General features: G+C 36.7%; 1 protein-coding gene across 1 annotated transcript; it reads left to right on the top strand.

The window, feature by feature from the left end:
* The first annotated feature begins 487 nt into the window (after positions 1-487).
* On the top strand, positions 488-26,763 carry LOC130737661 (DNA gyrase subunit A, chloroplastic/mitochondrial). The gene is made up of 27 exons (XM_057589477.1): positions 488-2,099; positions 3,438-3,507; positions 3,659-3,724; positions 6,351-6,452; positions 7,660-7,704; positions 7,802-7,900; positions 8,009-8,095; positions 9,130-9,200; positions 10,548-10,656; positions 10,742-10,804; positions 11,514-11,579; positions 11,701-11,789; positions 14,269-14,317; positions 15,178-15,264; positions 20,656-20,749; positions 21,001-21,071; positions 21,188-21,277; positions 21,800-21,925; positions 22,026-22,183; positions 22,351-22,432; positions 22,880-23,044; positions 23,167-23,268; positions 23,859-23,995; positions 25,582-25,702; positions 25,794-25,848; positions 25,980-26,079; positions 26,344-26,763. Exons 1-27 carry the CDS (start codon positions 1,684-1,686, stop codon positions 26,453-26,455), a joined length of 2,832 nt encoding a protein of 943 aa, XP_057445460.1. The 5' UTR covers positions 488-1,683; the 3' UTR covers positions 26,456-26,763.
* Positions 26,764-27,863: the final 1,100 nt, after the last annotated feature.

Below are 27,863 nucleotides of genomic sequence, written 5' to 3'. Positions count from 1 at the left end.
ATTGCACATTTACTCCCTCATCTTTCAACATTGTGCAAAGTTCCTCCCTCATGTTTAAAAGGAGCAGATTTCCTCCCTCATGTTTCAAATTGTGCTGCCATTAGCTTTCCATCCAATTGCTAACGGTGGTTGTTATTTTCACCCCTTTTTTACTATATGCACCACCCACACTAAATTAAAAAAATAAAAATAAAAAAATTGATAAACCCTAAAAAAGAGGAAAATTAATCAGATTCAATCAACTAAAAAATACTCAAATTCTTGCTCCATTACAAAACTTTCAGAATCATCTTCTTCCATCAAATTTCATGAATCATTTTCCTCCTTCAACATTAAAAATCCAGAAACACAACCTCCTTTAATCAATTAATCTCTCTTCATTATCTCCATTAAACACAACAACAAAAAATGAATCTGAATAGAATAATAGTCACCAGCACATGATGCAATAAATAACAATATAGCAATCACTGAAAATGATGAAGAATTTTGAAGCTACACACCATGATACATTTTTTTTGATAAGCACACCATGAGACATGTGAAATGAAATGAGTCAAAAAGAGAGAGTTGCTAATTGGAACTGATGAAGAAGATTGAAGGGCTCTCAAGTCTGAAGTCTGAACACTGCAGTGTAGTGACGAGGTGAATCCTTTGAATATCCCCTAAAAAGCACCTGGCCTAAACACCAGCATCGTCCCCCAATTCCCCACCCCACCACAACCAACAAATCCATAACAAATTAACAGCAACCCCGCCCCACCGCGATTGGAGAAGTTTCTCAATGCTTTGGGCTCGACCAGGGCTCGGCGTTGGGTTCTGTATCTGGTGGGTCGGTTTCCTGGCGGTTCCGCTGGTGGCTTTGTGGATGGGCGACTGCTCCGAGTGCGAGATCTACGAGCTTCGCGCCTGCGAGATCGTGATTGTAACCTTTCAGGCCACGCTCGTCGGCGCCTCCTTGCTCTGCCTCTCCCATAACCTGTGTTCTTGTTGTTAATACTCATCTTCATCTGGGTTTGGAATCTTTTGGGTTCGAAAATTGAAACAAGAGATTTGAGGATGAAGAAGGAGGAGAAAATCAAAGATGGAAGGGTGGTTGTGGTGGTGACTGGTGAGTGGCGCTGGTTGAAGGGAAGAAGAAAGGTGGTTGTCAATGTGTGTGTGGCTAAGTGTGTATGAGATTAAATTTGGGGCAAAAAAAATCTATTGAGTTTTTTTCTTGTATACCATGAGGAAGATGAAGATCATGAAGGAAGAGATGAAGATTATAGATTTCTGGGTTTTGAGTTTTTAATTAATTTTTTTTTCTTCAGAAATCGTGTAGGTGGTGCAGAAAGTAAGGGGGGGGTGAAAATAGCAAGCTCCGTTAGCTTTCAAACGGCTAACTAACGGAAGGAGCATATTTTCTCAAATTAATACATGAGGGAGAGAATCTGCTCATTTTAAACATAAGGGAGAGATTTCGCACAACGGTGAAAGATGAGGGAGCAAATGTGCAATTAAGCCAAGAAAAAAAGAAAACAAAATGTTGGTCAGTCGCAGTCGCACGCGAATCGAGTAATCCACAAGTTGGCGCGCGAGAGAAAACACCATAAAGGGTTTTAGCCGTTGATTTATCCCTCACCCTAAAATCCCTAAAACCCCAAAAATCTCACTCTCACAAATGGCACCACCGCCATCTCTATGAAACCCTCTTCCCTCCAAAACCCCCTCAACCCTCATCTTCTCCACTCACCCTCCTCCTCCATCTCCATGGCACTTTCCTCCGCGCTCAGAGTCCTCAGACTCTCCCCTTTCGTCTCCCTCACGCGCCCCTCTCCGCTCCGCCTCGCTTCCTCGGAGCTCCGCTTCCTCTCTTCCGCTACCCGACGGCGCCCCGCCACGGCTGTCCGGGCCTCCGGAAACGGCAGCGTGACGGTTGTGAACGGTAACAGCAACAGTGGTAATAATGGTGATGGCAGGAGTGAAGGAAGGATTCTGACGAAGGAGCTTCACAAAGAGGCCACGGAGGCTTACATGTCGTATGCGATGTCCGTGTTGCTCGGTCGTGCTCTGCCGGACGTTCGCGACGGGTTGAAGCCAGTGCACAGAAGGATTCTGTTAGTATTTTTGCCTTTGAATTTTTCTGATTTGAGAAATTTGAGAAGTGAAAAATTGTTTGTTTCAGTCATTTTATGAAGTGAATTGTTTGTTTGTTTTCTGTATTGTTTGAGTGTCACTGGAAATTTTGAAAACTTTCCATTTGATGATTTTACTTCTTTGAGAATAATTATGCAAACAATGTAGGGAGTTTTCTAAATTTTAGATTCTTTTCCTATTTAAAAAAAACCAGGTTGTGTTTATTTTTCTGACACCAAATTAGGAGGATTTTAGATTGTGGGATAAATGTTTGTTTTTTCTTAAACCCTTATACAATTATAGTTCAAAAACATGTGAGGGTTGGAGTGGGAGGGGTTCTGGCTCTGTTCCCTAGTCTTAGGTTTATTAGTTAGTAGTATTTAACTATTTATACTTATGTAGATGCAAAAAATCCTATTGAATAGAAGGTTTACAGGTCCCTCAGCTAGGTTTTAATCCTAAAATGAAAATAAGGAAATTTTCTGCTATATTGTAGGGTCACTGGAAATTTTGAAAATTTTCTGTTTGATGATTTTTCTTTTCCGTAAAAGGGGTTTCTTCGTTGCCATCTCTAAGACACTAAAAGACAAAAATTATGACCTCTAACGTAAAGTGTAGGCAGAGTAAAAGAAACAATAAATAATCAAACATTAGAACTAAAAAAACTTAAAACGGCTGGCAACTTGCAAACCAGGTAACGATGGCACCGATGCCATCTAAAATCCAGTGGCATGGAAGAAGCCCCTTTTTGAAAATCATTTGCCTATAAGGAGGGTGAGGCGGATTTCATTTTTTTCCTATTTATATTTCTCTGAAACCAAACTTTTTATGTTTACCTGCATTTGGGATTTTTCAGCTTCGAGGAATTTTAGAAATTTCTGAACTGAATTGTTTTGTTGTCTTTAAATGCTTTCTACTATTTTGTTTGAGGGTAACTGGTAATTTTTAATTTTTCACTACAGGTTTTTCTTTGATTTTTTTTCTAATTTATCTTAACTGAGGGAAGTTTAAATAATTTCAGAATATTTTCCAACTATTTTTCCTTTTCTTTTTAGCATCTATATTTTCTGCTTTGAGGAATTTTAGGAATTTGTGAATTAAAATATTTTTTATTTTAGATTTTTGGAATCTTTTCCATCTGATTGTTTGAGGGTCACTGGGAATTTGTAAAATTTTCCGTTTGAGATTTTCCTTCTTTAACTTGCCCTTTAATTTATATAGGGGTTAGATTTCAAAATTTTAGATTTTCCTCCTATTATTCCTTCTCTCAAACCAAACTTAAGATGTGATTGCTAAGCAAGCTAATATTCTAAATGCAGATTTGCAATGCATGAGCTCGGTCTCTCTTCAAAAAAATCATTCAAGAAATGTGCAAGAGTTGTTGGAGAGGTTAATATCTAGCCATAGATGTTAAATTCTGAATTGATATGAACGAGGCACTCAATACATTTGTCTAGAAATATGTTTGGAGTTTGGACAGCATACCACCTATTGTTCTTTTTATTGTATGATTTGCTACTATGTGATGCTATTATTGTAGGTATTGGGAAAATTCCACCCTCATGGAGACTCTGCTGTGTATGATTCCTTGGTGCGGATGGCTCAGGTAAAATATTAGAAATTTTGCTTTGTATTATTTGTACTTCAACTTAATTTATATTTTGGGTCAATGATTATTTTTTTGTAGTATCCTTTCTATGGTACTCAGAGAAAGTTGCCAAAAAAGCATTTATTTTTTCAAAATAAACCAATCTGTCCAAATAATAATTACTTATCTAAATTAGTAAATTATTTTGACAGTTTGTAGTTATCTACGACGAATGATCCAAAATAGATCATAATTATTTGTATCATTCATAATTTGTAGTAATCCTCAAAGGCATGAGAAACATACTCACCTCCAGTTAGTACGCAAGATCTTAATACTTGTGTGAAACTGGTTCTCAACAATGCCAAGAATTTGTTAAACTTGGAGAAAACCTCATCTTTAAAGCGGGAAAATATATCCAAGTTAATCGGCTATAGTCATCAATAAAAGTCAAAGTATTTATGTTGGGCATGAGATAAAACAAAAGACATGCCTCAAACATCACTCTGAACAATATCAAAACATTTGGCAGCATGGTGAGCATGAGAGGGAAAAGGTAAGGCTTTGCTTTCAGGATGTTTACACATTGAATAATCACATGAGGAATTAGAGATGAGATGACATTTTTATTGCCCAACAATCCATTTTTCAACAAACGAGACCAAACAATGGAATTTGGATGATCTAACTTTCTATTGCAATCCTTATCCGTATTTGGGACACAATTACAAGCCAAAGACTAGGAAGAAAAAACTGGAGTGCGAACAATCTTCCTACTTTAGGCCTCCTCGCGATCACTGTCCTGATGTTTGATCCTGCTTAGAACAACATGCACACGAGAAGTTAACATTAAATTTGTTATCCACCAATTGTCCATCTGGATTTAATTTTGAAACAAGTCCATGGGACACGAATACATCTTGAAAGGAAGAATTGAAGTCTCCAACGACAGAAACAAAAAGAGTATTACGATCAACAATCTTTATGTTTTGGGTCCCATGATAAGGGTGAAATTGTGTAAATGTTCAGAGGAACTAGACATGTGATTGAAGGCCGCAGAATCAACAAACCAAGTGCGAGAGATGTCATTGGACTTACCCTGGATGCTCAGGGCAGAAAGGGCAAATATTACCATTTGTTGCACGTTCTCTAGAGTCAAGGCACCGACACTGGAAGTTGCAGAAAGGGGTGTCGCCCTTGTTGAAGTAGTAGTGGCATGAAAACCCTGCATTGGTTTCCAGCAAGATTAATTGTTCATGGATGCATAGGAGGCAGATTTTCACTATAACTGTTATGTGATTGGCCGGTTAGAGGCTGCTGAGGTGGTTGGTGGTCTTGATTTGGTGACGTTTATACTTGGCCGATCTACCAAAGTGGTGATCTAGCTTTAAACGGCTTGAGTTTTTAATTAGGCTTTTGAAGAATTGCTTGTCCTTTGGTAAAGGCTAAGACATGGCCCATTGAGGGTCCTGCAATGAAGTCTAGGACCACAAAAATGATCAACTATGAAGGCTGTGACAGCGGAATCCCATCTTAGGAGCTCGAGGACAAAGTTGAAAGAAGCAGTTTCTGAATAATATTTGCTGAAAATTAACCGCAGTGTGATTTACAAATTATAAGGTTATGCCCATAAAGGAAAATAAATGTGAAATCTGTCCAATTAGGCCATGTTTAACCCTTTCTTTTCTTCTAATTAAACTTCTTTCATATAATTTTTTGTTTGTTTTGATATACCAACAAACTCATTAATGAATGAAGCAGAAAATATCTCTTGGGAAGGAAGAAATGAAGTTAAGAGAGGAAGCTTCATTGTTGAGAAAATAGAGCTTTAAGTTACCTTGAGTAACATTCATTGAAAGGGATCTACTAAACCTTTTCTATGAAAATGAACCATTCTGTTGCAAAATAGTTGTGAAAAATATTTAAATTTTGTGAAGTCTTCCATTCTTTTTCTAGTTAAATGCACCAAATTACGTAACAATGACATGTTGCCGCACAATTATTCTCTTTCTTTCAAACCCTAAAATTTGATCAAGTTCCCTAATTTATAAGGGAAGACTAAAATCTTTCAATCAACTCCAGATACTCCAAGCGATTGAAGGATGCTAAAAGAAGACAGCAGATTCATAACTACCTAAGTCTAACAAAATTGGCAGTGCAAAATGCCATAATTAATGTGTTACTTGCATCAAAGCACTGGTGCTGATTTTGTTGTGTACCATGGGCTGAAAGGTCGTGCCTTAATTATGATTGCACTTCCTGGTAGAGTTATAGTTCTGTGTTTTTTAATTTATGGACTCACAGAAAAAGTGGGATGGATTAGATCCCAATCCCACGGTCAAATTATTTTTCCATGTCCTTGTTTTTTTTAGTTAGATTGAAGCTATGATTCACAAGAACATACATGGATAATGGACATGACACGAACACTGGCTCACCGGCTCATGTAATGTCTAAAATAGGACTCCGGGTTACTGGGTTTATAGGTGTGTGAGAGAGATAAATGAGTTAACCTTAACCATTGATTAACTCATTGATGAACATTAGAAGTGACATTCCCAAATGAAGTGATAAATTTTGTGGATTCTCATAGACTCACTTTATGTTTTGCTGTCATAATTATGCCTGCTTCAATATTTTTCAGGATTTTTCGTTGCGCTATCCTTTGATCCAAGGTCATGGAAATTTTGGGTCAATTGATGCTGATCCTGCTGCTGCCATGCGTTACACAGAGTCCAGACTGGAAGTATGTGTTCAAAATCTACTTGCCTCTCTGAATCTAATCTCTATATGTCTTATTATGTTACCTTCATTTTATAACAAAATGTGTAATACAATATTCTTCAATCAGTTGTATGGGCTTGTTAATAACTGGTAGCCAAGTAGGCTATGCTCAAATCATGCCAGGGTTCTGTTGTTAGTAAACAGACAGTTATCTTTGATTATTATCCATGTTCGTTAATTGCAAGCAATTTTAAAAATATCTAACATTTAAGATGCCATACATGAAATTTTATATTCACGAGATCTGTTTCTTTTTCCTATGTGTGAGAAGGAAAATCAAATTTGAATAGCATGTAAATTTTAGATATTCATGATTGATATATACTTAAAAGATAGTTCTCAGTTGTTAAAATGATTCTGCTTTCAAAATATTGATATTTACTCCATTTACTTAAAGATCTGCAGACAGATGGTTTTGGTGTGGTCTCAAGAAAGTGCATCATGATATGCTAAAGAAATGGTTAAAATTGAGCATTGTAGAATTAAACCTAACAATAAAGTTCAAGGAAAATTGAATTATTTGGCTTAATAAATCTTCATGTTCAGTTCTAGAGTTTCAGTAATTCAGTTGACTGTTGCTTTGTTAATTTGTGTTGCTTGAACTTGATATGCATGTTTAGGGTGTCTTATCTGAAGCTCTGTTGTTAACAAATGGTTATGATTCAAGTTTTCTTCTTTGACAGGTCATGTTTCTTTCTTTTGAGGGTGTTATTAAAGACCATGACTTAAGAACCTAATGCTCAATAAAACTCAATGATAAGTCAATATTGTTTTAATGGTTTTGCTGAGATCACTGGGTGTGCGCTTTTAAAACTAATTTAATTATTATTAAGGTTTTTTCTAAAGGGATCAACATTAAGTTTTATCAAGTACTGAGCTGAGAGATTCTTATTCTGAAAACTTAATTTTATTCTGAGATCTAAAACTATTACAGAATGCTAGTATCTATTATTTATATGCTTGGAGAAGCTTCTAGCAGAATCTTACAGGCTGTGACAAACTCTAACCAACTGTGATCCATCTCTAACTACAATGTAACTGAAGCATAACTGAATCATATCAGATAACTACAATTTAATTTGCTTTTGTTGTCTTTCATGTTTGAATTTATTTGACACTTTGGGAGACATTTTGAAGAACTGTATTTGGTTGTTGTTCTGAATATGCAGGAATTGGCTGAAGCAGTGTTGTTGGCAGATCTAGAGCTAGATACAGTTAGTCACTCCTGTTCTTTGTCTGGTGATTTACTATTTCTATAATTTAATTTATCGTCAATAACTAGTGGTGCATTATATTTGTTCATGGATGCAGGTTGATTTTGTTCCAAATTTTGATAATTCACAGAAAGAACCATCAGTTCTACCTGCTCGTCTTCCAATCTTATTGTTAAATGGTGCTTCTGGGATTGCGGTGATTATGAGTCCCTTTTTCCATATTTGAAAATACTCCTGATATTTATTTGTTAGCAATTGATGCATCTCCTTACGTTGAACTGCCTATTTTTTTTATCTTCATCAGGTTGGGATGGCTACTAATATCCCTCCTCATAATCTCGGGGAATTAGTGGATGTGCTTCGTGTGTTGATACATAATCCAGAAGCTACTGTGAGTTCCAAATCTTGTCTCTTTCTCTAACATAAAAAAGTAATATCCATTAGGAAAGAAGAGATATACGAAGATACAAGCAGATGTGCTGCAGAACATAAAAAGAAACACTGTTTCATCGAGTCATTGCCTCTTTTCATCTTCCAAACCTTATATGGTCTCGAAAGTCTATTAGGACAAACCAATTTTTCTTCCCAAACACCACAAAACCTATTCCACTAGAAACTAGCTGATTGTCAGTATAAGAACAGATGTGTAGTTCTGATTCTGAACTATTCATACATATGACACAAGTATTAGGTTACATGGCTGTTCAAATCGAGGCCAGATATCCAGAAACTCAATTTGGCATGTGGGAGTACTTGGAAAGGTGGTTTGGCTTGAGATTTTGGGAGATGGTCGAACTGCTGGAGATGAGGCAGATGGTAAGGTTGCTGGTCGGATAGCTTGCTGAAAAAAGTTGTCAGACGCTGCAGGAAGCAGTCCATGGTTTAGTTGCAGACTGCTTGAAAGACAAGTTGGCAAAGGGAGGCTGGGAATCTGAGTTGAAATGCTGTTTCTTGAGAAAATAAATTCACTGGTTGGCAATAGATCCATTGAGTTCAGATGGATTAGTTGCCCTTTTTTGCTTTGTTATCATTTTAATAAGAGAAAAACAATGATAAGTGTTGAAGTCCATATGTTTGAAATGGAGGCTTTACTATGTAGTTACAGTAATATATATATATATATATATATATATATATATATATATATAGAAACCGAGTATCAGAATTTTTCATATTATCCAACAGCTTCTATGCTTAAGGCCAGCTTAAATTAGATTATTAAGCTTTTAAATTTAATTAATTTTTGTGTATGTGCTATTATGCATTATTTTATTGGGTATACATAGTTTGGAGTTGGTAAGTTAAACAGTTCTCAAGAAATAAAACAAGAGTCCTGATATTTTTTGATTTACTATTGTGTTTTGTAATCTTAATATTTTCGCCTTCTTTCCTCTCATTAAATTTTGTAATTTGTTTTGGTTGTAGCTGCAAGAAATGCTTGAATACATGCCGGGACCTGATTTTCCAACAGGAGGGGTGATTATGGGAAATCTTGGGTGAGCTTATCATGTTTTTCAGAGTATCCCTTTTGTATAAATATTTTTACATTTTTTCATAGTATTGGCTGACAATTTGTATCGTGTCATTATATTTTACCCTTTTAAATTCTGCATAAAACATTCCTTTGTATTTGAAGGTTGCAATTTAATTATGAATTGCGTATCAGTGCCATCATAATTAGACATGGACTATATTTTGGTCATTGCATAATGCATATGAATTGCTGATGTTTTGCATCATAAGTTGTTTGCACTTTGCACTGTCATCTCTTGCACTCTTTAAATTGATAATTGTTGATTACATACTAGATAATGAGAGTTCTAGATATAAAGTAAAATGAGCCTTGAAGAAAATATGGCTACTTTTGGTATAGAAACTTGTGAAACCATAGTTATCGATTGCGGCAAATCGCGGCGCTCGCGTCGCATCGCGTTCGCTCGCAGCGATTCTGAAGCCATCGCGTCGCGAAACGCCGTCGCACCGCAAATCGTGGCCAGATCGCACCAGATCGCGGCCTTGTCGCACCAGATCGCGGCGCCACAAGAAGAAGATAAGGTAAAGTTGTGGAAAAACCTAAATTGCCCTTGAAATTTTATAATTAGGTTAAACTTTGAGGGCATTTTTTGGGATTTCGCTCACTATTCATCTTCTTCTGCGACCAGAACCCATGGCCACTGTGCGATCTCCTTCAGCCACCTTCGATCAGCACCCATGGCCACCTCCCGACCTCTGACAAGCACCGTCCAACTTCCGGCGAATTCTGTGCGGTGACTTTCAGCCTATCTCCGGCGACCACTGCCCCTGTTTCCCTTGGGCCTCTGTTCTGCTCTGTTTTTATTTATTTTTCTATTCCTCTATTTTTCTTTCCTTTCTTTTCCTCTTTAATTCTCTATTCTCAATCAATTCATTTTGTTACCATTCGGTTCTCTCCTCTTCCAGCATGTCATCCTCCTCCTCTCTTCTCTATCATCTCATCTGTTAATATTTATCATTTTTTAGTTATTATATGTATATACTATTATACTATTAATTATATAAAATTATATATGAAAAATCAAAATAGCGGCCATCCCACTATGCGCTATCCCGCTATCCCACTTTTTGGGTTGGCCGCTCCGCGCCTCTATCCGGGATTGACTACTATGTGTGAAACATGAATCTGGTATGACCTTGTTTTTAATCAATGTTTTTGATGTTAAACCTCATAATTAAATGTTGTCTTATTTGTTAGTTGTATCAATGTTTTTGTGATTCAAATTTTACTATTTCATTATCTTTGTGCCTCTTTCTGAAAATATTGCATTATGTGATGTATGATATGATGTGTACTCATTTATCTTAAGGATCCTAGAAGCCTACCGAACTGGTCGAGGACGTGTTGTTGTCAGAGGGAAAACTGAGTTTGAATTGCTCGATTCTAAGACAAAACGGACTGCAATAATCATTAAAGAGGTGGCACTCTAGATTCTCACATTGGAATTACTTGCTTTATTTTCTTTAGAAAGTTCACTACTAATCTTTTTTATGATTGTAATAGATTCCTTACCAGACAAACAAAGCTGCATTAGTAGAGAAGATTGCTGAACTTGTAGAAAACAAGGTATTACGATGTTTCGATAATGTTCCTTTTTTGACAGTGATGTAAATGTCAATTTGCAACTGTCTTCTGATAATTGTATGTTCTTTCTTACTTTTGTTTAGAGAAGTAAGGCTTCATTTGAGGTCACGTTCCTGTTGGTGGTTTTGGCTTGAGTATGGGAACATGATTAGGTCGCTTGGATATTTTTTTATTGGATTATCCACACATATATTTGGACTAGTAGAAAGCTTATTTTTTTTTAGGCTTAAATATGTTTTTGGTTCCCTTCAATATTTCAAATTATTGGTTTTAGTCCTTGTTTGTTTTTTGCTCGACTTCTTTCCCTGTATTTTTGAAATAGCCATGTTTCAGTCCCTGACAACCAATATCAAAAGAAAAATTAAACTTTAAGGACTGAAATTTATCAAAAAAATAGTCCTCAAAATTGCTTTTGATTTGGTATTGGTCATCTCAGGGACTGGAAAGTAAAACAACAAAACAAAAAGGATCTATAGCCAATGCAGAGACAGGAAACATAGTTAAATCTTTATTTAATACTCATATATAACTTTTGAATACATATGCAAACTTAGCACACTTTGATCTCAAGTTTTATGAATGTTGCCTTTTTTGTTTTTTTTGGGGGGGGGGGGGGTATGTTAAACCTTTGTTTAACCGGCAGCTAGGTTGTAAATTTTGTAACCTATTTTTTTATTGTTTTTTTCCCCAGAGTTTAGATGGGATAAGTGATATTCGGGATGAGAGTGATCGTTCTGGAATGCGTATAGTCATTGAGGTAAAATAAATTATATTTTTTCGCCCTGAATTCTTACATTGTCTTTTTCGTTGGACACATACAAAGCAAAAGAAAAAGAGTGTGAAGCTCCAGATGATGAATAATTTCGTCCACTTTGCAGCTGAAGCGGGGATCAGACCCATTAATTGTGCTGAATAATCTTTATCGCTTAACGTCTCTACAGTCAACATTTAGTTGTAACATGGTGGGGTAAGTTGGTTGTGGTTTACTCGATTGTTTCAAAATAGCCAATATAAATGCTGATGTTCTGATCGCTGATTCTACCTTTTGATGGCAATTTTGATAATTAATTGGTATTTTTCTTGATATCCTGGAATTGTTTTCTATAAATTTTTCCTAGTCATCCTGTTATTCCTGCTATAACTAAGGTGGTCACTTGGAAAATGATTCACAGATATAGGTTGCGTTTGTTGTACATGGCTTACTTAAGTGCTTATGGCATTAGTGCTTATTCATAAGCTACTTTGAGAAACTAATTGAAATAAGATGAAAATAGGTTATATGTATGCATAAGCTGTTATTCATAAACTAATCTGAACAGCTTATGAAAATAAGCACAAAACTAAACTATTTACATAAGCTATGGCAAACACTTGCATAAACACATTTGCTATAAGATAATCTCGAATAAGATCTTCTAAAAGGAATCAGAATCTCAAATAGGCATGGCAAGCATGGATTGTAGGGTTAACAACTGGCATTCATGACGAGGGAAGCAGGAAAACGGTTAGAGGCAAATGTTAATAACAGTGGATAGTGTTGAAGCTTATGGTGGAAGCATGGCGACTATAAATAAAAGAAATTAAGAACATATGTCAAAATTGGTAAACTAAACATCTAATGAATGAAACTGTTATGTCCCACATTGGGGTAAGAGTTAGGCCCGCCTCTCAATTTCTAATATTGTTTCTTCCTAGATTAATTCATGGGTCACCTGAATCGTCCTCCGAAGATATCCCATGATGGATAGGGATATGGAAATTGGAAATGATCATTGACCTTCATGCTTCATATGTCCTAGCCATGGGGGGGTGTGTTAGGTCCCACATTGGCTAGACATATGGCTACTGAAGTGCTTAAAACTGGGAAGACAATCTTCAATTCTTGAGCTAGCTTTTCGGGTAGAGTTAGGCTTCTCAAATTCTAATAGAAACTCACGAAAATGATCATAATTGAGAAACTTAAAAAGGATAATATCATAAGCCTTGTAGCATAAGTAACCATCATACTTTAGCAACAAACAATTGATAGAAAACAAGACACAATTAAATTGAAAACATGATATTTCTCCTCTACTCCATCACATTTATCTTCCTTTTCATCTAGTGAGGCACCTTTTCCTCTTTTCACTCGTATTCCTTAAAATTAATTTCTTCTTCTTCAAAGAGCTAGTTAGAAATATAATATAAAACCATTCATATGTCTTACCCAATAGTTTAAGCTTTATGGGGTAGTTGGTTTCTAATTTCTATTCATTTATGACCAAGTGGTTTAGAGTTCAATCTTTGCCACCCCCATCAGTCTAATCAAAAGTTGAATTCAACTTTCAGTAGGTAAGTTTACAGTGTCCACTGTCCACATTTCAAACCCAAAAGGCTCCTCTGAGGGGTTGTTTTTGGAATATAATATAAAAAATATAAATTGTTCATGTGTCTTTATCCAGCAACTTAAGCTTCTTAGATATTTCATTGATAGAACCATTGAACAAAGAGGAGAATCACATAACTGACACACAAGTCAGAGCTAAGAGAAATTAGTTGGATAGAACAAAAAAAGAAATAGAAGGAGATGAACATAAGAATAGAGAGATATAGAGGACAAAACAAGAGGAGGAGAAAGGAATTGATAGACTTAGAAAATAGATTAATACATACTCTAAAGTAGGAATAGAAAACGAAGGGGTTAAAGTTTCAGTCACCTAAGAAAACTGCAGTTCACGGGATATGTTTCATTCATCCGAGATGGAAGATTGTTGAAGATGGTGGAGGTGATGTGCTAGCATATGAGTTTGATGTGAGATGGAAGAGAATGTCTTGCTGAGTTTGACATGAGTAGATGGTAGAGATGTGCATAGAAATGGGCCTCGTGCAATGATTTTCCAGTGATGGCTTCAAAACTTGTCTATATGGCTTAATTTAGGTTTTGTTTACCTGTCTCCTCCTTTTTTAGGTTGTTTATGGTTCTAGGTTGGCCTTGATCATGGTGACCGCCTGTAAATAATGGTTTCCATAGGTCACTTTTTGAACCCCCCCATGCCATGGCTGTAGAATGACTTGCTGCGAAGCTTTCATGCCATATCACCGTGGCCGTTTTCGTGGCCGTTGAAAACGGCACTATACCAACTGAGAAGTGTATAAGGAAATCAGAGCAAATGGGTATTGGGAGAGAGAATTGAGATTGAGAGATTAAGCCTCTCAAAGCCCTTGGCTCTATATTTTTTTGTTTCAATTAAAAATGCATTCGTAATTTTCTTCTTACTGAGACTGGAAGTTTGTGTATATCAAATCAAATACACATGGCTTCTTCATGTTTTATGATCCAGCTTCTATAAGATTTTTTGCCTGCTTATTGTTTCTCTCTACTTGGTTATGTCTTATTTGAAATATTATGCTTTATCTATACTTCACATCTTGATTTGAACATATCTTTTTGCTTGATTTCTTTGTAGTATTCTTAATGGACAACCTAAACAAACGGGGTTGAAGGAATTGTTGCAGGTGAATACTTACTAGACTTAGAACTCTACTGTGTTCGTCCCATATCTTTTATTGTTATTTTGAATGAAGAATTATTTCTCTTGCCTTCCGATATAGGTAATACTAATTCAGAATTATATTACATTTGGGATTACTCCTATATTGTCAATCCCAGATAGCCACATTATTCCATGGTTCATTAGCTTTTGGAGCAGCATCTAGAATCTATTTACCTGCATTAAAAAACTTCACTGGACAAAGATTTCTTAGGTAGGACATCATTAGGTCTAGCTGAAAGAACATTGGTAATAAGCTTATAGGCACGGGTAACCACACTTATTGAATTTCAAAAAAATAACCACACTTACTGGTCTCAATGCCTTCCCTTTAAATGGTCTGTCCTGACTTCCTTAGCAACCAAGGACATCATGGATGTAGATTTCATACTAAACACATTTACCCATTGCAATTAAACTTAGCAAAAACCTTTCATGATTTATCTTAGCATAGTTCTAGCAATTTTTATAGAAGAGATCATGTAACCATCGGTTCTTGCAGCCTTTTCCTTGTCCAAACTCCCCAACATCATAATATAAATGGCTTGTTTGTCTTTCTAAACAGGATGTAGAAAGTAATAATTTCACCTTAACCAGACAAAAGTTTTATATTTGGAAACTATAGTCAATATCTGACTCCTTGAAAATGCTCTCTATTTCTGCTGGGACCCACTCTAATGTTCCTAGCATCTTATATGGCATTGCATCATGTAATTCCTTTTTTTATTTATTTTTCTTGTGTTAGTCAACTGTGCATTAGGTAATGTCTTTGTCTTTTAAGTTAGTATGCTAATTTTTTTATTTTTTTGGGCATAATTGTTCCAGGAATTCTTAGACTTCAGATGCTCTGTTATTGAGAGACGTGCGAGATTTAAGCTATCAAAAGCACAAGAAAGGAGACATATTGTTGAGGTGTGTCACACATTTTAAGGTCTATTTGCATATGTTGGTACTTGGTATTGTCATGTGCAAATATTAGAAAACTTAGGATCTCATCACTGGTTATTATAATCAATGGTTAATAACCACACTTATTGGTTTAACTTGGCAACTGTTGAATTAGTGGAGAAGTTGTGATGCGAATCAGTTTGAATTGTTTTATTTCTTTTAATATTATTCAAATTACTTGCAAAATATATTTTTGTAAAAAAAAGGCTCAATGCTTGGCTACTATGGCCCATGGATCATTATATTTGTCTCATGTTTTATTTTATGTTACTTGACATGACTTCTTATGATTTTGCTTCTTTATTACTTATTTATCAAATAATGTTGAAAATGTCAAATTATCACTAGTACTTCGGCCACAATTGAACCGATGAACCATGAATCATTGTCTTCTCGGACTCAATGACCAATATCTTGTAGGAATAATATTACTAATCACATATAGTAGGTACATGAAATACCTCATTTAAAGCCTAAATCTTGCTAGATGTGATCTTGAGAAGAACTTTTGCCCTTTCCCATTTTTGAGATATGTGAAAACAACTTAATAAAGCGCTTATGGTCATAAGCGCTTATTCATAAGCTATTATAAAATTTTTATTGAAATAAATTGAAAATAAGCTATATATAAGCATAAACTCTTTTTCATAAGCTATCCTGAGTAGCTTATGAAAATAAGCTCAAAACAGCTAATGGTAGGTCATAAGCTGTTTGCATAAGCTCTCCAAAACACTGGCGTAAGCGCTTATGCTATCAGATAAACTCAAATAAGCTCTTCCAAATGGGGAATAGGGAGTAAATCTATTTTGTTTATGTTGAGAAGTCCCTCATTGACTAGAGATATTGCCAAGATAGCCCTTATATATGGGAAGGCAATCCTCAACTCTTGAGCTAGCTTTTGTGGTTGAGGCCTCCCAAATTCTAATAGTATATTTTATCTTTATTACCTTAATTAGGTTACATAGATTATTTCCCTCTTTCCTTATTTTAGGTGAGTCCTATCTTTAAACTTATAAGATTACTTTTGTGTATATATATATTGTACTTTGTTTGATAGTATAACCAATCAGAATATTTCATTCAAGTCCCATTGTTGCAGCAGTCGAATAATCTTAAGATAGATTAGTTCTTTTCCTTCCCCTTCTGCAGTGTAGGAGGTAAAGTCATCTTTGTTTGTACGAATATGATTAAGACCAACTCAGAATAAGTAATTTACTACCAGAATATTAGGGAACACTGTATGAGTGTGTATAGAGTTACACGTTAGCATTGCTGACTGTACTATCAGTCAGCACTAGGTTTGTTATGCTGAGTTGGCATTTCAGTTAGGCTAGGTGGTTATGCTTAGCTGGCTAACTGAATCTGTTAGAGTTCTTGTTAAGCTTGTTGAGCAAGCTATAGAGTTCTATATAAGCTGTAATCAAACTCTTGTATCCTCAACTTTTCATAATCAATGATAAACACTTTTCACTATTCTGAGTTTCTCTAACATGGTATCAAGAGCCTTCTACGATCCTTGAGATCCTTCTCTGATTTTTCTTTCTTCTTCATCATCATCATGGCTGATGAAGTTCATGCAGATCATTCTTCTGCAATTCCTATGCCAGTTCCAGTTGCTGTTGCTCCATCACAGTTGAGTTCTTCTACGTTGGTTCACAAGCTCACGCTGAAGCTTGATGATTCCAATTTTCTCTCCTGGAAGCAACACGTTGAAGGCATTGTTCGTACGCATCGGTTACAGAGTTATCTTGTTCATCCAGAGATTCCACCGAGGTTTCTCAATGAGCAAGATCGTGAGAATGCAGTCGAGAATCCTGCATACCAGATTTGGGAGCATCAGGATTCAGCGTTGTTCACGTGGCTTCTCTCTTCACTCTCGCCTTCTGTGCTTCCAACGGTGGTGAATTGCAAGCAGTCATGGGAAGTGTGGCAAGCTGTGCTTGATTTCTTCCAGGCTCAGACGATTGCGCAATCAACACAGCTTCGATCTGAATTGCGAACCATTACCAAAGGATCGAAGAGTTCATCTGATTTTCTCAAGCGCATCAAGTCGATCGTGAACGCTCTTGTCACGATTGGTGATCCGATCTCGTATCGCGAGCATTTGGAAGCGATCTTTGATGGTTTGCCAGATGATTATAGTTCGCTGATGACGATTGTTTACAATCGCGATCAACCTTGCTCGATCTCGCAGGTTGAAGCGATGATCATTGCGCATGAAGCGCGTTTGGAACGCACGCGTGTGCGTCAGATGCAAGCGTCTTCTCCAGCGGCGTTTCTCGCTCATACGACTGCGCCATCGCTGGCGCCTCCGGTTGCGCCACCGCCGGCCACACCTACTGCACCGCCTGCGACGACAGTTGCGCCTCCATCGCCGGTGTACTCAGAGGTCAACTACGCTGCTAGTAGCGTTGACTCGTCCAGATCTGATGATCGCAATCGCTCCGGTGACTCACGCGGTTATGGCGGTGATCGTGGTGGTTACAATAACTATGGTGGACGTGGTGGCTGCTCCAATCGTGGTGGACGTGGCGGTGATCGCTCCGTTCAATGTCAGATCTGCCACAAGTATGGCCATGACGCAAGCATCTGTTATCATCGTGGTGGTTCTTCTACCTCTGCTTCGTCTTCACACAGTGGTGTTCAACCACAGGTTGCTTTAGCCTCACTTCTTGGCTTCAATCCTAATTTTGGAATGCTACCACAGTTTGGTTACTCTCCTTTCAGAGGCATGTCTCAGTTTGGTTCCCCTGCACAATTTGGAGTTCCGTTTACTGGAGCAGGATTTGGAGCTGGTTTTACCTATCCTTCAAGTGCTATGATGTATCCCACTGCACCTGGCTCTCTTCCCTTTGGCATGTTTCCTCGTGCTTCTGCTCCAAATCCTCGGGCACCACAGGCGTTGCTCACAGGACCAGCATCTTCTGCTTCTAACCTTGGCACTTGGTTTCCAGACTCAGGAGCAACACATCATGTCACTCATGATGCCTCTGCAGTTTCAGATAGTGTATCCGTGGCTGGCAGTGATCAAATCCTGATGGGAAATGGTAAAGGTTTAGCTATAAAGTCTGTTGGTTCTGCCTCTTTTCCTTCTCCTTATCACACACAAACCACTCTTACTCTTAAAAACTTGCTGTTAGTACCTGATATAACCAAAAATCTTGTGAGTGTTAGCAAGTTTGCACAGGATAATGGAGTTTTCTATCACTGGAAATTCTCTTCCATTGGTTCAGAAAATTGTTACTCAACTTGATTCAGAATTTGCTTTAAAGCAATTAGGCAAGTTGGATTATTTTCTTGGGGTCCAAGTCCAACATCTTCAGGATAGATCTCTTCTCTTGACTCAGTCTAAGTACATTGGTGATCTATTGGAAAGGGCAGAAATGGCTGATGCTAAGGGTATTTCAACACCTATGGTTGGTGGTGCAAAACTGAGCAAGTTTGGTGCTGATTATTTTGCTAATCCAACACTTTACAGATCTATAGTAGGGGCATTGCAGTATGCTACCTTGACTAGGCCAGAAATTAGCTACTCAGTTAACAAAGTTTGTCAGTTCCTTAGTCAACCTCTGGAGGAACATTGGAAGGCAGTAAAAAGGATTCTAAGGTATCTTAAAGGGACTATTCATCATGGTTTACATATCAGGCCTTGTTCACTCTCTTCTCGTGTCTTTGGAGGCCTTTTGTGATGCTGATTGGGGATCAGATCCTGATGATAGGAGGTCCACTTCAGGCTCTTGTATTTTCTTTGGTCCCAACTTAGTTTCATGGTCATCCAAGAAGCAAACTCTTGTAGCTCGATCTAGTACTGAGGCAGAGTATAGGAGTCTGGCTAATACATCTGCAGAGTTGCTTTGGATTCAGTCCTTACTCCATGAGCTGCATGTTCCATTTTCTACTCCCAGAATTTACTGTGATAATATGGGAGCTGTGGCCTTAACTCACAATCCTGTGTTGCACACCCGCACCAAGCATATGGAGCTAGACATCTTCTTTGTCAGGGAAAAAGTCCTCAATAACTCTCTTCATGTGCAACATGTGCCCTCTATTGATCAGCTTGCTGATATCTTCGCCAAGGCTCTCTCTCCTACTCGCTTTGAGCTTCTTAGAAGCAAACTCAATGTGTGTGAGAAACTAGTTTCTCACCCACCTTGAGTTTGAGGGAGGATATTAGGGAACACTGTATGAGTGTGTATAGAGTTACACGTTAGCATTGCTGACTGTACTATCAGCCAGCACTAGGTTTGTTATGCTGAGTTGGCATTTCAGTTAGGCTAGGTGGTTATGCTTAGCTGGCTAACTGAATCTGTTAGAGTTCTTGTTAAGCTTGTTGAGCAAGCTATAGAGTTCTATATAAGCTGTAATCAAACTCTTGTATCCTCAACTTTTCATAATCAATGATAAACACTTTTCACTATTCTGAGTTTCTCTAACACAGAAATTCAGAATAACAGAGTTTCAATCATGAATAGTGGAAAATGAAAATAGAAATGGAACCACCAGAAAATATTGCACTCCCTTGCCCAAGACTAGAGCCAAGTGACTTCTGATTGTCGTTCATGCCTCTCATGCTTCCCTTCTTACGCCTATAACTACCTTCCCGCTCCCTTTGCTGTTCATGGGTCCCACATGCATTACCCATGCATCTTCACTAACTCCTCTCCCTATCCAGGGCCACGTGGTATTTTCTCTTTCTTCTGGAATTTACTTTCCGCACTTTAACTTCCTGATGAACCTGCTTTTCCAGTGGTATTCCCCCACACCCTTATGTAATTCAAGTGTCTCATTACCCCCCCCCCCCTCTTTGGGAAACAATGTTGTCCTCATGACTGAAATTACGGATGGCAAACACATCTTCCCATGTAGCGTCCTCAGCTGGGCGCCCCATATGTTGATCAAACATTGAGGTATCTATTGACTGAAGCGGATAAGCTTAGGGTCATATATAAACACCCTATGTAATTCTGTTACTTAAGGTTTAAAAAAATATATAGCCAGTTTTGAGGAAGTAGGAATCAATTGGCCAAACCTTGTAAAATATAAATTCTCCTGCTCTTTACTTTTAGCTTTTAATTCGTTTCTGCCGTCTACAACAGAAAGCATTCAGATTCAGATTCAATTTCTTCTCTGTTTTACTCTCTCTAATTTGTTGCATGTGTGTTGTGTTACACATGTATGTTTCCCATTTCTCTCTTGGAATATATTTTATCTTTTCTTTTGCAGTCTCATCCATCAAAAGTAATAGATTTCGAAAATCTATTGCTTACTTGAAGATTGAATGAGACTAATTATTGAAGCTACATTTATTTTTTCATGGGCTTCTTGTCTGTAAGTATATTTTCTGTACAAACTCAGGGTATTCTTATTGGGTTTGACAATCTGGATCGGGTGATTCACATAATACGTGAGGCGTCAAGTAACTCAATTGCAACAGCTGGGTTACGCAATGGTAAGCTCCATATTTTGAACTTGTTTATTGATTTTCCTTTGTATAAAAATATTTTCTTGAAATATGTATTTCAAGACATGTGATAAGAAGAGGCCGCTTTTCTAGATGCTGATGCTTAGTTGGAAACTTTTATTTTGTATCTCTATCTTTTGTGAAGTTCAACTTGTTATTGAAATGAAATCCATTTAATCATGGCTCGATATTCTGTATCTTTTAGCTGTTTGATGTGGGTGTCTATTATTCATTTGCAGAGTTCAGTCTCTCTGAAAAACAAGCTGAAGCTCTTATGGACATCAGCCTAAGAAGACTGACCCGTCGTGAGGTGCATAAGAATCATGCTTATAACTAGACTTGAATAATTGTTTTTCTTTACTGTAAGTTCTATGAAATCACATGTGATGAGACCATAGCTAGAATTATAAGCTTCATGCTATGCAGAGCGGGAACTTTCTGGCTGAAAGCAAATCTTTGATGGAACAAATTTCCAAGTTAGAAGAATTATTGTCCAGCAGGAGTAACATACTGGAGGTATAGTTTCATTTTGAGTCCCTTCCTCTTATTCATTTCTTTCTGAATCAGCTTTTTAAAAATTTTGGTTGGTTACTGGGTGACTGTTCAGTTAGCTCAATAAGTCTAGTTAGATCAGTGTGATACTGTTGTGAGTAGTACAGTGATAAATACAAGGGGGGTGCTAATTACAGCAATTACATGATTTGTTTCTTCCTATACAATGAAAGTAGTCACTGTTCATATAGTTTCCAACACTAACCATGTGGAGTAATGCACATGGTTAACGAGACTACTAACATTGCTTAAAAAATTCTTTAAAATTCGTAACAACCTGCAAGTGAAAGTTTTTAGGTTTGATTGCAATACCTTGTAGGAATAATACCAAAAAAGCAAAACTTTATGGGAGACCTGATCAACTGTATTCTTTCTCTTTCTAGATATTTTTTTCGGCGACTCATGAGCCAGTGGAGAGGCTATTAAGATGGCTCAAAAAAATAATTTATTTGCTGGGATGACTATTTTAATGTCTCATATTTTTAGGTCATAGAACAAGAAGCAATTGAGCTGAAAAATAAGTTTGCCGATCCAAGGCGTTCAATGTTGGAGGACACAGATAATGGTCAACTAGAAGACATTGATGTTATTCCAAATGATGAAATTATATTGGTATGTGGCAGTAGGGTATAAATCTTATTTCTACACTTCCCTTACTTTACCTATATGTCACTAAACGATTAGTGTTTATGATGGTGACCTTTACTCTAAGGCACTTAGTGAAAAAGGTTATGTGAAGCGTATGAAGCCAAACACTTTTAACCTTCAAAACCGTGGAACAATTGGCAAATCAGTGGGCAAACTAAAAGTGAATGATTCAATGTCTGATTTTCTTGTTTGTCGTGCACACGATCATGTCCTTTATTTCAGGTTTGTTTTTGTTCCATTTCCTAAGGTAAAATAATTTCTGCCTTTTCAAAGTTTTGAACCTTTTGATGCAGAAGAAAACTGGGAGAAGGGTATCCTTCAAAGTCATTGCGGTACAGCTTATTTTGTTAATTTTTAATATGACATGGCTTGCAAACCTTAATTTTCAGTGATAAGGGAACAGTATACTCAGCTCGTGCTTATAAAATTCCTGAATGTAGCCGGACTGCGGCTGGTACTCCACTTATTCAGGTAATTCTTTGTCCTCTCTCTCTCTCTCTCTCTCTCTCTCTCTCTCACCACACACACACATGCCAGAAAACTGGGCATACTGGCATAATATACTGGTATGCATGCACGAGAAAAAGGATTGGGCAAAAGGTGGGATACTAAAGATAGTTAAAGGGGTGAGCGTGTACCGAAAGGTGAGGGGAGTTAATCTTCACTTTATAACCATACAACCATATATCAACGGTTTTGTTATTGCTATAGGTCAAATAATTAAAAGATTTAGAGATAAATCATTAGAAGATTTAGAGATAAATGATCTATCGTTAAATGTAATTCATGATAGGTTTTGTTATTGCTGTATTTCCTATTAAGCTCTGCATTTTTTTAAGATAAACCCTTGAACTGAGCACCTGAGACACGAGTGGTTTAAATTAACAATTTTTTTGTTCTTTTTCTACATTTGACCAGATCTTATCTTTATCTGATGGTGAAAGAATAACATCCATTATTCCTGTGAGTGAGTTTGCTGAAGATCAGTTTTTGGTGATGCTTACAATGCAAGGTTATATCAAGAGAGTATCCTTGAATTCATTTTCATCAATCAGATCGACCGGAATCATTGCTATTCAGTTGGTTTGTTCTCTTGTTTTGAGTTCTCTGTATAGATTGCTATTTCTTCATTATATTGTCCTACCACTAGATTAGTGGTCAAAATCTTTGTGTATGATTATTCATTCATATATTTAACTTGAAAGGTTCCTGGTGATGAGCTGAAATGGGTCCATCTTTGCACAAATGATGACTTTGTGGCCATGGCTTCCCACAATGGAATGGTCATATTGAGCCTATGCAGTAAGGTAAGTTGCTGTTCTCTATATTTTAGTTAAATTTTAAATTTCGAATTCTGTAACATTTGGATACGGCTGGCTTAAATAACTAATATTATGAAGAATTCATTGAAAATAGATGCATCGAATTTTATTTGTATTGTGTCATCTCTCTGGAATAACTGTTGAAAATGGTGTAGCTATTGAAAATTAAGTCATGGAAAATGAAACAGCAAGACGGGGGCATAAAAAAACATGTAATGCAGTCAGAAGCTTTGAATGGCTGTGACAATGACCTTTTTATCTTCATTTCTACTAAAACTATTACTACAACAATGACAATTGTACCCTTACTTTGGTACTACATGTAGTCTTTTATTTAATGAGCTTCTTAATGACGTAGTCATAAATTACTCGTGTCGAAACTCATGTTCTTTCTATGAATTAATCATGTCATTTGAAAGCCTCTCAAACAGGCTATTCTTATGTATTGTGTCCACGAAGACTCACAAAATAATCTGCTAAAGTAGTTTTCATTGCTGAAATTGTGAAATAGTTTGTTGCTATAGTATGTTATTGTGAAATTTATTTGACATTAATTTGTCTTGATTTGATCTCAGATTCGCACACTCGGAAGAAATACGAGGGGGGCTGTGGCAATGAGACTCAGGGAAGGGGATAGGATGGCAAGTATGGACATTATACCAGCAGCCATGTGGAACAACTTGGAATCCTTATCAAAATCTCCTGGAAACAAGTAATAATGATGAGATCCTGTATGCTTGTCTTGGTAGTGATTAATAACTGTTAAAATATACCAGACTAAATTTAATATTGCCATAGTCTGAATTCAGATATGATCTAATTGTGAACAATGCTTAGATTTATGATTCCTTAGGAATATGTTCCGACCTGCTTATAAGTAATAAATAATAATTACTGTTTGTAGGTATGTGTCTGAAATGATATGTCAACCTGTTTTTAGGCACTGTGCAATATAATATAGCTTTAATTTTGCATACTAAATTTCTCAAACTTGGAGTTCCTTTGAAGGTTAAAACATATTGAAATTATAATAGAAATTCTTAGTTTTGAAATGACTTTTGTGTTTTGAGGGTTCACGTTAGCTTATATAGGCATATTATTATATATTTTATTATAATAAGGAGGAAATCTATTTGTTCAGTTGTTGTTATTATTGTTATTTTGTCCTTGTTGGAAATAATATATCTTAAATATTATTGTTATTTACATTATGGCAAATAAGAATCGTCAAATCCTCATGTTGTTGGTTCAAAGATTGACCCTAGATGAAAATAGTCTTCCAGGACAAAAGAATGATACGAACTGATGTGTGCAATTTTTTTAGTGTTATTTTCAGTATTTTGTTTTGAACTTTTGAGTTGATATTATTTCACCACTTTTTATGCCAACTTATTTTTATTTGTGCTAGAAATATAATATTAAACCATTTATGTGGCCTTTACCCAACAACTTAAGCTTTTGGGATAATTGGTTGTTTGACATGGTATCAGAGGCACTATGACTAAGTGGTCTAGAGTTCGATCCTTGTCGCCCTCAATTCTTCTAAAAGAAAGTTGAATTTCATTACATGGTAGGTGGGCATGTGCATGTCCACGCTTCAAGCCCATGTGAGGGGGCTTGCTGAAAATATAATATAAAACTATTTATGTGGCTTTTTGACAATTTGCATAAGCTCAAATTTATAATGTGTGTGTATGATTGATTTTTTTCAACCATTACGCGACTTCTGATATTTGCCCACGATTCTCCACCACTTTCCACTACTGATTTTTTGCTTGCTTCCATTTTCCGCAATCTGCTGTTGAGAACACCGGCAAGATTATTGCTTTTAAAGAAATTAGCTCATCCTTTGTTAGCTCAAATGATCAAGTGGCAGATTTGCTCAGCAAAGCTTTTGATCTCTACCCTCTAGAATCAGGGGGAGTGTTAGGAATAATATCTTAAATATAACTTATTATTTCACTTTCCAAATCTCATAGGTTTATTGTACCTTTGTAAATTGAAATAGTTTAATTATGCTTGTTGTGTAAACTGTATTTTTTCACTGTTTCTGTATATATAAATATTATTCCTCTGATTGTGTTTTTCTAACTCAAGCATATATGTATATTTCTCCATCTTCTAAAGCGTTTGGTTTATATATGTTTGATGGTTATAATTAAAAGAGATCACATCTTCCTTTAGTCTTTTTTTATCTCTTGAATATGACCCCAAATGCTCGGACAGATAAGTGTTTAGACTTTCTGATGGGAGTAGTTTGTCATATGTCCTTAGCATATTTTTACTGTCTGCCTGCAGTGGGAAGAGCCAAAATGGCCCATGGTTGTTGTTTGTTTCAGAGAGTGGCTATGGAAAGCGGGTTCCTTTAAGCAGTTTCCGAATGTCATCTTTGAATCGAATTGGTTTGATAGGATACAAGGTATTTTATTCCTATCACAGAAATGTCCCTTGACAATCATAAACTATTCTTTTCATTTGAAGCTTATTGTATATTTTGCCTGTGTATTCAGTTCTCTGCTGAGGATCGCTTGGCTGCTGTTTTTGTGGTTGGGTTCTCATTAGCAGGTATTTTCTTAATACTCTTAGTTCAACATTGACATCTTTGGTTACAGTTTTGATGATTAGAAGTACTAATTTTGCTACTGTTATTGCTATGCTATTAACTTTTTTTATTGTGAAATATCATTGTCTACCAGAGGATGGTGAAAGTGATGAACAAGTGGTTCTCGTAAGCCAAAGTGGTACAGTGAACAGAATTAAGGTTCGGGATATTTCAATACAATCTCGATTTGCAAGGTAAATTTGTGTTCTATTTGCATATTCCGTGGTTACTGATTGCTGAACTATTATGGCTGTAAAAAACAGGAGAGTTGAAAAAAAGAAGCTTTACAATTTATTATCTTTTTCTGTTGACATCATATGGAAGCTTTACAATGAGGCTGCCAAACTTTTCATTCGAATTGTTTTAAATTTAAAACGTACTAATTTCATATCATTAATTTGATACCTACTAGAGTGTTGTTGCTTTTTAATGACTGTTGTTTGTTGAAATTTTGTCAGGGGTGTTATTTTGATGCGGCTTGATCATGCTGGAAAGATTCAGTCAGCTTCCTTGATCTCAGCAACAGAATGCGAAGAGCCTGAGGAAGTTCTGGAAGTTGCCCAAGGCTAGTTGTACATGATCCTCCATGTTTCGAAGGGTTTACTTTGCCCAAATGCATATCTGATTTGAAGTTTAGCCCTTGACAAAGTGCTGCTGCTTGGTTCTAGTTTTCCTCCTGCTCCATTTTGTACAATGTTTTTGTTGATAGGTATGTGGCGGGAAAAGGGGCTAGTTTATTCTTCAGTTCTTGTAAATTATGACTGAAGAATCAAGCGAATTTGGGGCTATATAGTTATTGGCGCAAAATTTCAATCAATTCTATGTGTTGTAACAAAAGCATTATTAGAAAAGCCCACTAATCTATTGGATTTAAATTATACTTTTGGCCCTGTCAAAATTATCCTAAATTTAAGGTGAAATTGTTCTTATACAAGTTAAATCTCAGATGAATGTAACGCTCGAGAAGTGGAGCCTTTTCTGTCACAAAAATTTGATCGTGCAATCATGTTCGGAGGATGCAGTGGGCTCTAATCACTTAATCTGGGTTAGAATTAGAAAAGTCCCTTGGCATGGAACACCAGTTTTTTTTTTGTTGCTACCCCATTGGGGAGCTTTGAATGTACAGACAGTTAAACAACTGATAAAAAAGGTTAGATTATGCTAGGGTGCTTGGTAGCAATCCTTCAATAGGTGATTTTACAATGAACGTGAAATTCAATGGCAAGGCCTGGCCGGTTTTGATTGAGGAGGAAGCAGCTTTTTTCTATTGGACAGTTTGTGAAAGGTAGAAACCTCTTTGGGGGAGAATGGAGTGTTCTCTCTGATTCCTACGATTCGGAGTACCGAATGACATGGTTTGTTTTATTATTTTAGTTTTTAAAATTGTAAATAAGAACTGTTTTAAAACAGTGTCTTTTTTATGACAACTTGTGTAGGTTTCTAAATTTTCTAGGTTTTAAAAGAAAACAGGTCTCAAAAAGTAATCAAACATGCCCTGAGGCTTTTAATTGGCTTAATGGCCGCTTATCCCTCAATGCATGGAAGTCGTCTTTGGTGGGTCACACATGTCTAAGGACTATGGAGAGTAAAGGGGCAGGGGCTTACAATAATGGAGGATTAATTAGGGTCGGCGATCAATTTTCCTATGTCCATGGACGTATTTTCATTTAGGTCTCTAGAGCATGAATTAATTATCCGATTCTTTCAATGGGTCCCAAATTGAGCTTTGGCCTTCAATTATCACATGATGAAGAGGTGACGGGTTTGAATTTCTTGTGAATCCTTCAAGTTATCTAAAGACATAGATGCCTTGAGCTCTAAACAATCACATGACATTACTACCACTCAATACATGGTTGGTGCGGCGGAGGGCCAAGATTTAGGTAGCAACTCTGAGTCGGTGTCATCAATTCCTACTGGCGCCCTCAAGAAGAAGTCATTTTAAAGGATGAAGATCAAGGAACCCATGTAGACATCG

Source organism: Lotus japonicus, chromosome 2 (genome assembly GCF_012489685.1).
Source record: "Lotus japonicus ecotype B-129 chromosome 2, LjGifu_v1.2".
Lineage (NCBI taxonomy): Eukaryota > Viridiplantae > Streptophyta > Magnoliopsida > Fabales > Fabaceae > Lotus > Lotus japonicus.
Note: the sequence above shows the minus strand (reverse complement) of the source record. Positions and strands in the feature narration are given on the sequence as shown.